General features: G+C 38.1%; 1 protein-coding gene across 1 annotated transcript; it reads right to left on the reverse strand.

The window, feature by feature from the left end:
• Window positions 1-1588: 1588 nt before the first annotated feature.
• LOC119253887 (anaphase-promoting complex subunit 4-like) lies at window positions 1589-12582 on the reverse strand. Its single transcript, XM_037521131.2, has 10 exons — window positions 12509-12582; window positions 12050-12114; window positions 11327-11369; window positions 10850-10926; window positions 9357-9457; window positions 9155-9206; window positions 6338-6393; window positions 3655-3701; window positions 2170-2226; window positions 1589-1697 (listed from the first exon to the last, which is right to left on the reverse strand). Exons 1-10 carry the CDS (start codon window positions 12569-12571, stop codon window positions 1623-1625), a joined length of 636 nt encoding a protein of 211 aa, XP_037377028.1. The 5' UTR covers window positions 12572-12582; the 3' UTR covers window positions 1589-1622.
• Between the last annotated feature and the right edge of the window lie 430 nt (window positions 12583-13012).

The following is a 13012-nucleotide window of genomic DNA, read 5'->3' on the forward strand; positions in this document are numbered from 1 at the left end:
AAGTAGAAATCAACCACAAAAAGAAAGCAAGAAAAGCTTCTAATATGCTATGTTCACTACAGCACTATTTACAACGGCCAAGTTACAGAAACAACATCAGTACTCTAGAAGAGAGGAGTAGATTAGAAAAATGTGGTATATATGCACAGTGGAATACTACTCAGCTATAAAAAAAGACGAACTCTTTCCATGGATGGAACTGGAGCAGATAATGCTAAGCAAAATACATCAGAAGGAGAAAGACAAATGCCACACTTATATGTGGAATACAGAAAAACAAAACAAAGGGTCAGACAAGAAACACTCGAAATTTGACTATGGAATTGAGACTACAAGATGGGGAGGGAGAGAGAAGAAAACAAAGTCTGGGAACTGGGGGGTGGGGGGGGGTGACACGGGGAGCACAAAGGACTATGGTGGAGGATGGCAGGTGCCCCGCTGGTGGGTGTGATGTGGTGACAACATCAGAAGAGGTGTGATTTTATGCTTCTGAATCACAAAGTATTGTAAAACAATGTTCCTCAATTAAAAACAAAACACTAATTTGAATAATATAACCCATTTAAAATAAAAACAATTTTCTGATGAGACTAGTGATATTAGTGAAATCTGACTTTTGAAAACCGTATGAAGAAAGGTATCAGCAGTTTGTACATCTGCATAACTCAGTGAACTAGTATTTTCCAAATAACCAATACATATTACAAAATTATGCATGGGTAAAGAATTCATTCAAAGTGCATGACCTGATGTGAATGGATTTTAACATATCTAAAGATGAAAAGTTCACTAATGCGATTTTCGAAGCTACACAGAAACAAGAGTTGGTGTGCTATCAAATAATATCCACAATTACCTGAAAAAGCTATTGTAATACCTCTCTCCAAATACCCTGCATAAGGCCATATTTTCTTCACATATACTTAATGAAAACACATTACCACAACAGATTGAATACAGAAGCAGATATAAAAATCTGTCTTCTATGAAAGCCAGACATCAAAGAGATTTGTAAAAAATATAAAAACAATGCAACTCTTCACTAAATAACTTTGTCCTATATAGTCAGTTTTCATTAAAAATATTTACATGTAATTTTAAGTGGGCTTATTTTAAAATAATTGTTAATTCTGTTTAATCTGTAATATACAATATCTACCCTCAATAGATGTAACCTACACAAAAGTTATCTGTGGCCCTCAATAATTATTATGACTATAGGGCCTCCCTGGTGGCACAAGGGGTTAAGCACCGTACTGTGAAGCAATCCAAGGCCTCTGTAGCATGAGTTCGATCTCCGGCCCGCAAGGGAGCAACTCACATGGCAAAGCAGATCTCTCCTGTCTCATGTGCTGCTAGCCTTAGTAGTATATTTCAGTCAGTCTGCCTGTTCTGTTCCCCGATCTGTCTCTGGTGAATTCTCTCACCCCCCCACATCTCTGGCCTGTGCCCCAGCTCTTGTACACATAAATAAAAAGGTTTTGAGACCCTTTTAGCTCTTACAAGTTACTCTTTATTTACTCAAAGGGTAGGGTTGCTATAGAACTTGACACTGAGTAACTTTACATGAACTTTAAATTACAAACTACTACCATTAAAGTTTTAAAAATTAAGTCACAAGTTCAACTGAAAGCCCATACCTGACCAACTTTTTCAACATTGAAGTATTTTCCTTTTCGATTATAGAGGTCTGGAGCCTAGAAAGAATACAAACGTAGTTTAATTTTAAGTCAAAGCAAGAATGAAAGAGCAAAAAAAAACTCCTAAATTTAAACCAAAAACTATTTTTTTTTTTTTTTTTTTTTTTTTTGGGACCCTCGCCGGTGGCTGGGGATCGAACTGGTGCTGCAGAGGCTGCAGGCAGCCTCCCAACCCAGCGCTCAACCACTGCGCCACCAGGGGAGGCCCAAACCAAAAACTATTTTTTAAGAGCGTTGTTAATGACAGTTATTCTTCTCTTTGATAGATTGTAAGACATGGAAACAAAAGTTCAATTTAGAGACTTTATGTTTAATAAATAAAGTACTGCCATTAATTCACTCAATGGTTAAAAAGTATAATTGTTAACGTCAACTAAAATAAATGAAATTTGATTACTTTTTTTTAACCATTATCCAGGTTTAGTGCAATTATTTTTTAAAAATAGTATTTAAAATACCAACTTCTTACCTCATTGAAGTGTTCAGTAAGGAATTCAGCAACAAATGTGATATCTTTTTGAGTCATCTATCAAAAACCAAAAGAAATAAAAGAGAAACAGATCCATATGAAAGAACACTTTCAATGAAGGAAATACATAATAACAATTGACTTTTTTACTATCCACTAAAAGTCATGGGAAAATCAGGTAAAGTTCCTTTGAAGAAATATCAACAAAAATTCAGATTATGCAACTGTGAAAATATGAAATCCTTAGGCATGTCATTAACATATGAAAGGCATTTTCCAATCAGTGAATCCAGAACTACAGAAGTGCTTATGGCCTAAGGATGTCAGTTCATTACCTAGTGGCTCCTGCTAAGACCAACTGGATAAGGGCCCTCCTTTGAGAAAGGGGCAATGGAAGCCCAGATAGTAACCACAATCAGGTGAAGGCCTGCAACTCAACAGCACTGGAGTAAGCAGCGCTGGCCTCTGCTTTGCACGATGACCCTGACTTCAGGCCAGCGCAGTCCTTTAGCCCTCAAAATCACATTGAGATCCTCCCAATAATTAGCATACTGTATCTCCCAAAATAAAGCTAAGAGAGATGTCTGAGAAATAATTAATGTGAACTCCCTAATTTGCAAGGGAAACTGGCCATAAAGCACAGTGCAAAAGATCTACTAGAGTAAGAAATGCAGACAGTGGATACTTACTCATCAAGTCTACCCAGGCTACTTTTAAAGCTTTACACTTCCTCAGGGTCAGATTACCTAATCTATCTGATTAGGTAATCTGAATCACATAGTTTGGGTAGGGGTAAGGATGAGTAAGTCACAGGAACCAAGAACTCTGCCCTACTTTTCTAAGGTCTACCTGGAAGAAGACCCTATCCCCACTTGGCACAATACTTGGAGCAGAAAGAAACTGTTACTTAACAGACATCAACACAGCACTACTGCTACTAAGTACTAGGTTTCCAAGGAAAATAAAAATGCATTTAAGAATTACAGATGCTAGGGCCTCCCTGGTGGCGCCGCAGTTGAGCACTGGGCTGCGAAGCTGCCTGCAGCCTCTGCAGCGCCGGTTCAATCCCTGGCTGCTGGTGAGGGTCCCACATGGCGCGCAGACCTCTCTTGCTGTGCCCACTGCTCCCCCCAGCAGTGTACTTCGTCAGTCTGCCTGTTCTGCTTCCCGCCCTGGCTCTGGTGAATTCTTTCACCCTCCCGCACTTCTCACTGTTCTCAGTGCTTGTATAAATAAAAAAATAAATCTTAAAAAAAAAAAAAAATTACGGAAGCTAAAGTAAAGAATATAAGCATTCCACATTATGTGGATTATGAAACCTTGTGCAAACATGAAAATAAATATATAAAATATGCAAATTTCATTTTTAGAGAGGCTTATTGAGATCTGTCTAGAGGCTCGAGTCTGACATGTATTCAGCAGCCACTATCTAAGAGCACCAAGATGACCAGCACACTGAGCACAAACACATGCGGAAAACACTACCTTATTCAGTTCGGGGAGCACGTGGTCTTCTGTCATTCTCAACATTGCTGGAAATAGAAATGTAAAAATGAATTTTAAAGGAAAACCAGAATTTTAATTATTAATGTATTTCAAAGATTAAATGTGTTTCACTCAACTAAACCTTCAATTTTCAACAGCTTCTATCCACCAACAAAAACTTCTTATAAAATCTAACGGGTGAAGAATTTAAACTTGGTTGATATTGCCAGGTTCAAATGACTGGTTTAACTACTCTCAACTATTATTTCTCATTTTCTTATCATTTCAACCTGTTACCACTCCAGGCAAATCTAACTACTGTCTTATACTAAGACCCTGTATGCAGGGATTCCTTCTAACTGGTGATGTGTCTTCGCATAAAGTCTGCAAACAGTTCTTCCCTCCAAAAGCCTTAGAATAAAAGACAACTGTGTTTCTGGGCCTCCCCAGTGGCGCAGCGGTTGAGCGCTGGGTTGCAAAGCTACCTGCAGCCTCTGCAGCACCAGTTCGATCCCCGGCTGCTCCCTGGCCACCGGAGGAGGGTCCCACATGGCGCGCAGACCTCTCCTGCCGCCCGCTGCTCCCCTCAGCAGTGTACTTCGGTCCTTCTGCCTGCTCTGCTCCCCGCTCTGGCTCTGGTGAATTCTCTCACCCTCCCGCGCTGCTGACTGTACCCAGTTCTTGTATAAATAAATAAATAAATCTTACAAAAAAAAAAAACCTTTGAAGAAAAAAAAAAAATTAAAAAAAAAAAGACAACTGTGTTTCTTTCCCTTGGGCATTATTGCTATGTGAAGATATCTGCACAAATACATACATACACACACACTTCCATATGTGTATATGTGTGTACTTTAACACCTGTGGTTTACTCTGTCTTCATAGCACCATGCTTCTTATATTATGCCCACCTAAGTCAAGAAGTATGCTGCATGAGCTTTTGCATGAATGTGTTTCCTAATTACATCTGGGTCAGGAACATGCAAGTTGGATGTGCATATAAATTGCTTTTAATTAATTCAAAACGCCTGAGAAGAGAAAGCATACATTGTACAAAAATGAACAATGATGTAAAATACATATATATAAATATTAAAAGAAAAAAAATTTTTTAATTAATTCAGAAGGCCTCAATCATCTGGAAAAAAGTCATAATCTAGTTTTCCCCCTGCACTCAGGTGGCCATCAAAAATTACTTAACCAGCATATAACAGACACTAGGCATTAGTTACACGAAAGAAGCCCCCATGCACGCATGTGGAGACTGCATTTACAGACAAGCAGAGCAGGCTGCACAGCCGGTGTCATGACGAGGCCTTGACCCTCGTGCTTTCTATCATGCCCTGCTCTAGCAACGAGCCCTGAGCAGTGACTCATTTCTCTTCCCGTGCTGCTTCCTAGTACGGTTAGGATATGCAGTAAGAATATAAACTGCCTAACTAGAAATTTTAGTGCCGACAATTATGAGTAAAACCAAACTACTACTTCTGTAAAAGAAGATTATTTTTCAGATCTCATTCAGTGTTATTAATTTATTCTCATTAACTACTCTGATATTAAACAGGCCAGCCTGATAAACACTCTGGCTCCCCATTCTGGTTAGTGTTGGTACAGTTTTGAGGGGAAAAAAAAAAATCTAAGAATTTTCAATGTCAAGATTAACAGCATTCTTTTATTTTAATCAAAAGTATTTTCAGGCTGACAAATATGAAGTCTGTTTTTAAATTTAACTGAAAGATCTGTGCATGTGTTTAAAGGATGTTAGCACATTATAGATACTTCACTTTCTATTTTACTCTTCAGCATCCCTTATTTTAACAAATACGGGATAAATCCTATCTACGACTAAATAATGCCTATGTTGGAGGGAAATGTATGCTGGATTACTTCAAAGATACTAAGGACACAAAAACAGCACTACCAATGGGCCTAAATAAAATATGCACCTACTGTAGAGGAAGCATTAGACGTATCAAGTAAATACACATTTGTTAACTACCTACCAATGAAATGACACTGTGGGGGCCACAGAAAGTCCACAAGTAGCCCACATGCTATTTGAAAGAATGCTGTCCAACAGATGTTACAATGGAAACGCTCTAGCTCTCTGCTGTCCAGCAAGGTGGCCTACAAGCATGCATGGCTACTGAGCCCTTCACATGTGGCTCGCATGACTAAAGAAATGAATATACTGTTTTATCCAATTTCAGCTAATTTAAATAGCTACCTATGGCTAGTGGCTACCATCATGGAAAACAGGCTCTAGAGACAGAAGACAAAGCATAAAAGAGGAGATAAGCTACTGCAGGGCAGAGGTTGTGTCTCATTTTCTCTCTCTTTTTTAAATCTGACAGTGCCTGACAGTGCCTATTACATAACAAGGACTCAAAAATTTGAACTTCAGGAGACATCACAAGATAAAAAAGGGTTAACTCTCAGTGAGTGACAATCAGGGCTCACATAGTTATTTCTGTGGGGAGGTGAAGATGTGCGGGTCTATGGAAGTAAGACTGGGCATGTGTGGGGACTGTGGAAACTGGGCAAAGGGCAGAGGGGGTTCATCTATATTCTCTTGTACTTTTGTCAGTATTAAAACTACTGGAATAATTGAAATATTCCAAGTCAACACTCACACAACTTTTGAATGTTAAAATAACAACAATGCTTCATTCAATTAACTTACCCACATAGAGCCATCGAAAAAATGCTTTGAAGTTTTTCATACTACTATCTATAACTCTAAAAAAGATAAAATCAGAAATGAAATTATTATGTGGGGGTCATGGATCACAGCTCAACTGTTGTGGGACATATTAATCCTTAGTGTCCTATTTTACCCTGTATGGATGACATTCAAGCCTTTAAAACAGCAGATTTTACAGATCTAACACATACCTAAAAATAAAATTTCCAAAGAGCAAAATCTGATTCTTTTCAAAAGTAAAGCAAACAGCTTACTTTCCAACTGGTTGATAACAGCCTTGCCACAAACTGTATAATAGTCTTCTCTAGCATTTAGTAAAGTGTGAAATCCTTTTCTAACTTTGCAATAAAAAAAAATCAGAAAAATAGTCTTCAGCATTATTCTCAGTTTAAAAAAATTCATTGGTCAGTAAAATAAATAAAAAAACACAACAGAAAATTATTATTATAAATTTATACTATGTCCTTAGCCCTGATATCAAGGGACATTCGTTTTAGAAGTCAATTTTTGATCTTTACAAAACTGAGACCTCAAAAATTGAATTTCCCTGGGCTTACATAAATATACCCCAAACATTCAAGTGTTATAAATGAAGTCATCTTTATTTTGATGAACGTGTTTCTGAATATAGATATGGGATCATTAAGACTAAGCACCTCTTTAAGCTCACATCCATAATTACTCTGAGCAAATCACACCAGCACTTTCATCCCTAAATCTCAAAGCCCCTTCCCACACGACCAGAAGTGAGTTCCTTGATACTAATGGAGAGGCAGGTCAGCATGGTTAAACTTTCTGTGCCCAGTAAAACACTTAGAGGAACAGGCCGGACAACTCTGATGCTATCAAGCAATAGGAGTAAAACTCTATTACAGCAAAAAATTAAAAAAAGAAACCAAGTTCCTTTCTGTCTTTTATAATCAATATTCTCACCCTTCACCCAGGTTAACATTAAAATGCTCACTGCTCACTTTATTAGGTTATAATAAATCTATAACCTAAAATAAAAATATAGTACTCTCACTGCAAAGAAGTTAAATAAACTACCTTTCATTCATATTGAAAGGTGATCACAGAAAGCTTAATATTTGCTATTTACTTTCAGCAAATATGGTGAAACAAAAATAATTTCACATACAGAAAAAGCAGTATTATTCTCTCATGTTGTCCTCTGAACACAAGCATCCATCACCTCTAACTTACACACCACCATCAAGATAACAGGGGCTGGTGGGGAGGGCGTGTGTGATAAACTCACAAAAACAAGGACAGCAGAAAAGAATTCAAATAAACATCAGAAATGTCAAACGTCCACGGAGCACTGGTGGTGACTCAAGGAGCTCATCAGTGATGGTCACGGCCGGGAGGCACCGCCCACAGAGGCCAGAACACTGGGCCCTTGATGCCAGCCAACAGAAGGCCTCAGGGCAGTAGGCAAGGCTGAGCCAGGTACACACTGAATGCAGCGTGGTCAGTACATTCTTCCAGAGAAAACATGAATGCCTGGAGTTTACCTTCCATACAAAACCCAACAGGGTTCTCCAAAGAAACAATGAACTGAAGAGCCAGGCAGGTCTGGCAGCACAGACCAACCACAGCAAAGCTTGCTTTCTGCCACTCCACATAGACTGTCCACTGGCCCCACATGAGCAACATTAAATCGCCGCATGGGTAAATATGAGCAAATAAGAGACATCAGATGCTGAGGGAAGCGTGCAATGAGACACCAAGAAAAACAGAAAAGTGACCAGGAAGTGGAGATAATTCAAGGAAGAGCAGAGACTTTCAAAAGAACATGAATGAAAGTCGTCTGAGATTTAAGAAGATGTCAAATCCACAAAGCAGGAGCATAATTTTGAAAAAGAATTAAAGAAACAAGAAAAACACTCGTGGAAATTAAGACAGGACTGTTGGAGAGAAAATTCAATACACGGTCCCCAGTTCAACAATCTTGGTCTTGTTAACCATTTGTCCCCCACCCCACATTAGCTACTTGCTAAATCTCAACATGTCAAGAATAAAGAATAAAAAGGAGTAAGAATCACAAGCACAGACTTTCGTTAGCAACAAAAAGCAATGAAGTTGCTTTGGAAGCTTTATGAGAAAATGACTTCCCCTTTAGATCCTGTAGTCACTGGAGAGAAGAGACACAAAAGGACTCAGGAAGTTTATCCTTCCTTCTCTCATCACTGAAGGAAATTTTCTAGCAAAATGATTAACTGAACCAGGAAACAGGAGACCCTGATCTAATCATGAAGCAATGAAGAAATGCCTGTGGGGCGGCTATGGGCCAGCGACTCAGGGGAGGGCGGGTAGAGAAGGCGGCGTGTAGAGAAGGCAGCGCCAGCCAGTGTGACTGGAGAGAGTGCAAGTGACACTGACAGACACTGCAAGGGGAAAAAAGCAGAGTGCAGACAAATTAAAAAAAAAAAAAAAAAAGAAACACAGAGAACTTTGAAATACTGATAAACAACAGGAATACAGTAGTCACACAATTTACAAATACAGAGGTAACCTACAGAAGAACTAAAAACAGAAACAGTTATGAGTTAAAAAGATTCCCTCTAGTTTCCCCAGACCTGGGAGGATGGGGTGGGACAGGAAAATACTGCTTTGCTTTATGAAACTGCTATGCCACTGGTCTGTTTTCAATATGAAGAGGAATAATTTTGCTAAATTCATTTACAAACTTAAATTTTAAAACTTGTTTTAAGAAAATAGCAATAACATGCTAGGTTCGAAAGCCAAAAGTGAAAAATTCTCAGGTCAGTGATTCTAGGTATTCCCAATACTTACTGGAGAAGTTCATTTGCCTTGAGTATGAAAGAGCCCACAGCAGTAATAGCATCTATTGGAGGAGGAAAAAAAAAAAAAAAAAAAAAAAAAAAATATATATATATATACACACATTATATAGCTACATACATACACACACACACACACACCATTTGTCAAGTAAATGTGATTGATAGACTCTACTGAGAAATTAAATTACTACCTTCAATTCCTGCAGCATCTAGTCCAAGAGGTTCATATTTTTGCTTCCATGAAGCCATTCCTTTCAGTTCACTCAAATGGTACAATAAAGACTCTGAGCCACTATGGACATGGAGTAGAAATAAGTTAGTGCCACCACCATCACCAAGGCGACAGGCAGGACTAACTGCCTGGACATTTCCACCAGAAACAAAATACTGACAAGAACTTTCATTTTCTTTCTATGAGAAATAATTATCTCTCAAAATTATCTCCAAAACCTGTAGCAGAATCACTGTGTCACCTGATTCCTGAGATGAATACGTAACCATAAGATACTTGTGTGGTCATGTCATTTACCCAACAGCTATACATTCAACGTCTATTTAGTTATTAATTTTATTAAGGTCAGGCTTCAGATCAGGCACTGTGTTAGACACTAGGAACATGACAGTGAACAAAATGACAGGGTCCCCACAGCACTGACAGTCTAATGGGGGAGACGGTCAGAACCACAGACACTGTAAGGCCCAACTATCAGAAAGCCCTTGGTACAGGGAGCAGGTAAAACAGAAGCACCTGATCTAATCTGGGGGGTTAGGGTGGAAAGCAAGATTGAAATATTCCAGAGGCAAGAGGGATGCACAAAAGCCTTAGGCAGGAAACAAGATGTCAAGCTTGAGAGGGTCACCAGCTTGTGTGGAGCTGAGGCAGGTGTGCTGATGGCCACACAAAGGCCTTGCCCCTAGGAGTCATGGAAAGAAGCTTAAAGAGTAATCTGATCAGTTTTAGAGTGGAGAACACATTTGAGGGCACAGTGTGGATGGGAGGCCCTAATTAAGAGAAGAAAATACATTTAGCATACGCCTAGGATAGAAGGTCCTAGGCAATGGCAATCCATGAGAGAGGTGGGGGTAGCAACTGGGCCAGGGACTCAGCATAAAGCGATACATCACAATTTGAATCACTGAGCATCCAACTGCTGACTGCTTCATGAAGGTAGCTGTGTAGAAACAGCCTGAGACTCAAAGCACTGGGACAGTCATGTCTCTCACACTCAGCAACTTTGGACCAATCATTCTGAACTTCATTTCTTCTTACAATGAACTTCATTTCTTCTTACAATGACAATAATCACAACCAACACCTTGCCAAGGTGTCAGATGAGAAATTATACAATGTGTTAATTTTAAGGTGATATTATAAACATATTTCACTTCACTGCTCAAAAAAGAATCTAGCTCCTCTTTCAAAATATACCTTATGATTATCTAGAGGAGAAAAAAAGCCTAGACAGGGCCTAGCTTGTTGGAAAATTCTTTTATAATGCAGAATCACCATTACTGATTCTTTCAATCTTGAGTACTCCAAGATTCCCATCAAATGCCAACACAAACAATTTTAGCTTCACAAAGCTCAAAGAGAATGCCAGATGACAATAGGAAAGTTGTAGAAAGAGGACCACTGTCCAGCGTATGTAGACCAAATACCAAAATATCCTACATCACTTCTTACCTCTGCAAGTGACTTATAACCAATTTTTGTATACTGGAATATGATGATTCTATAGACTGGCCAAGCTTTTTTAAACCCTAATTAAGAGAAGAAAACACATTTAGCATACTCCTGGGCTACACAGTGCCGTTATAAACAAATTAATTAAGAATGTATTTGTGGGCCTCCCCAGTGGCGCAGCGGTTGAGTGCTGGGTTGCAAAGCTGCCCACAACCTCTGCAGCGCCGGTTTGATCCCTGGCTGCCGGGTGAGGGTCCCACATGGCGCGCAGACCTCTCCTGCAGCACCCACTGCTCCTCTCAGCAGTGTATTTCGTCAGTCTGCCTGTTCTGCTCCCTGCTCTGGCTCTAGTGAATTCTCTCACCCTCCCGTGCTTCTGACTATACCCAGTGCTTATATAAATAAATAAATAAATCTTTAAAAAAAAAAAAAGAATGTGTTTGTAACCATTTAAATACAGAGATACTTTAACTTCACCTTTACTGTTAACTGGTTCATTAACAGGGTCTGAAGTTCAGCACTACAATGAAAAAACAAGAAGCCTTTTTAGTCTTCGTTACTCAAAGTCTGAACACATCATTTAAAAATACAGAATTCAAAGTACAAACATTTTTTAAACAAAATAAATTAAAAAAACAGAAGAATGAAGACTGTTGTACTCACTACAGAACAGGGAGAAATTAGGAAATAAAAGATTCAGAAACAGACTGAAGCATTTATGAGAATGGACTAAATGGCATTTTCAATCAGAAGTATAATATCCAATAAATTATACTAGGCAATTACTAAGCATTTAGATAAAAAAAGTAGTTAGCTTTCCACAAATATATCCAAATAAATCATATCTGGAACATATAAACAGAATAAAACATAAACCATAAAAATGCTCTAGAAGAAAACGCAGCTCAATTTTGAATATTCTCAAAATGCAAAAGGTATTTTTAGGATTAACAGCAAAGGCAGATGCTATAGAAGACTGATTTAGCTACTTAAAATTTTTAAGCTTTTATAACTAAAAAATTATATATTCACAATGACCACATTTATATAAAAAATAAATGTGCACAGAAAAGCCTACAAAAACTGGTACTATTTTTTTGTTCTTGTACACCAGAATTTTCTATTTTTTTTTACAATGAGTATAAATTATCTTTGAAATAAAAATTACTTTTTTAAAAGGAGGCAGTGTGAGTTTATTACCTTGCCTTCCCCCACAGCAGCAAATGCATGAATTCATCTTGCACTGACGTAGTTGTGTTTTTTTCCTAGACAAAAATGCATAAAATCATGATACATATATTTCTTTATTAGAAGCTTATTTATTCAAAATTACAGGAGCACACTCCTATCCTTAATCATTTCCTTAATCTTCCTTCAAATCTTTCAAACCCCTACTTAAAGCGATCAACTGAATATCAATGACTAGAAAACAGCTAACCAGCCATCCAAGTATCTACCTTCATTCCTCAAGCTGCACCTGCTCTGGCCACATCCCCTCCCACATTTTGTTAGTGGGAAATATCCTTTCTCTCTGACAAAACAGTGTTTAAGGTTAGACACCCTTTAACAGATCAGACCTATTTTCTTATCTACCTCAGGAAGAAGATAAGAGCATCACATATTCTTTTAACCCTTCCACAGAAACTTCAGCTACTTTACCTGCACAAACTTGGTGAGACGAGAATCCATTTGCATCAGTATTTCTTCCCAAGCTTCACACATACATGTCAGTGACAAATATATACTATTACAAGAAGAAAAGCACACTGAAATAGCAATATACAGTTAAATCAATATGCTAACTAATAATATATGCTTCTTTGAATTGTCTCAAAGAAATCCAGAATTAAACTTCGGTCATTTTTTAGTCAGATAAATCCAAGAAAGAAAATTCCATAGATAACACTTAATAATTAATCACTTAACTATCAAACATTCGATGATTCTTAGAACATTACCATCAAACATTCTTAAAATTTTATCTGGTAAAACGGATGCCTCCAGCCTTTTACATATAAAATGTGTTCTACATACACTGTCAAAATGGTGGTTTGGTCAGCTGTTCAGTTTTTCAAACAGAATTCTTAAAAGATACTACTCTCCAGAAACCTTTAACATCAAGTGAATTAGTGACTGTGGTAGACTGGGGATAAAAGGCTACAG

This window comes from Talpa occidentalis, unplaced genomic scaffold (assembly GCF_014898055.3).
Source record: "Talpa occidentalis isolate TD23 unplaced genomic scaffold, MPIMG_talOcc4v2.1 talOcc4.2259, whole genome shotgun sequence".
Lineage (NCBI taxonomy): Eukaryota > Metazoa > Chordata > Mammalia > Eulipotyphla > Talpidae > Talpa > Talpa occidentalis.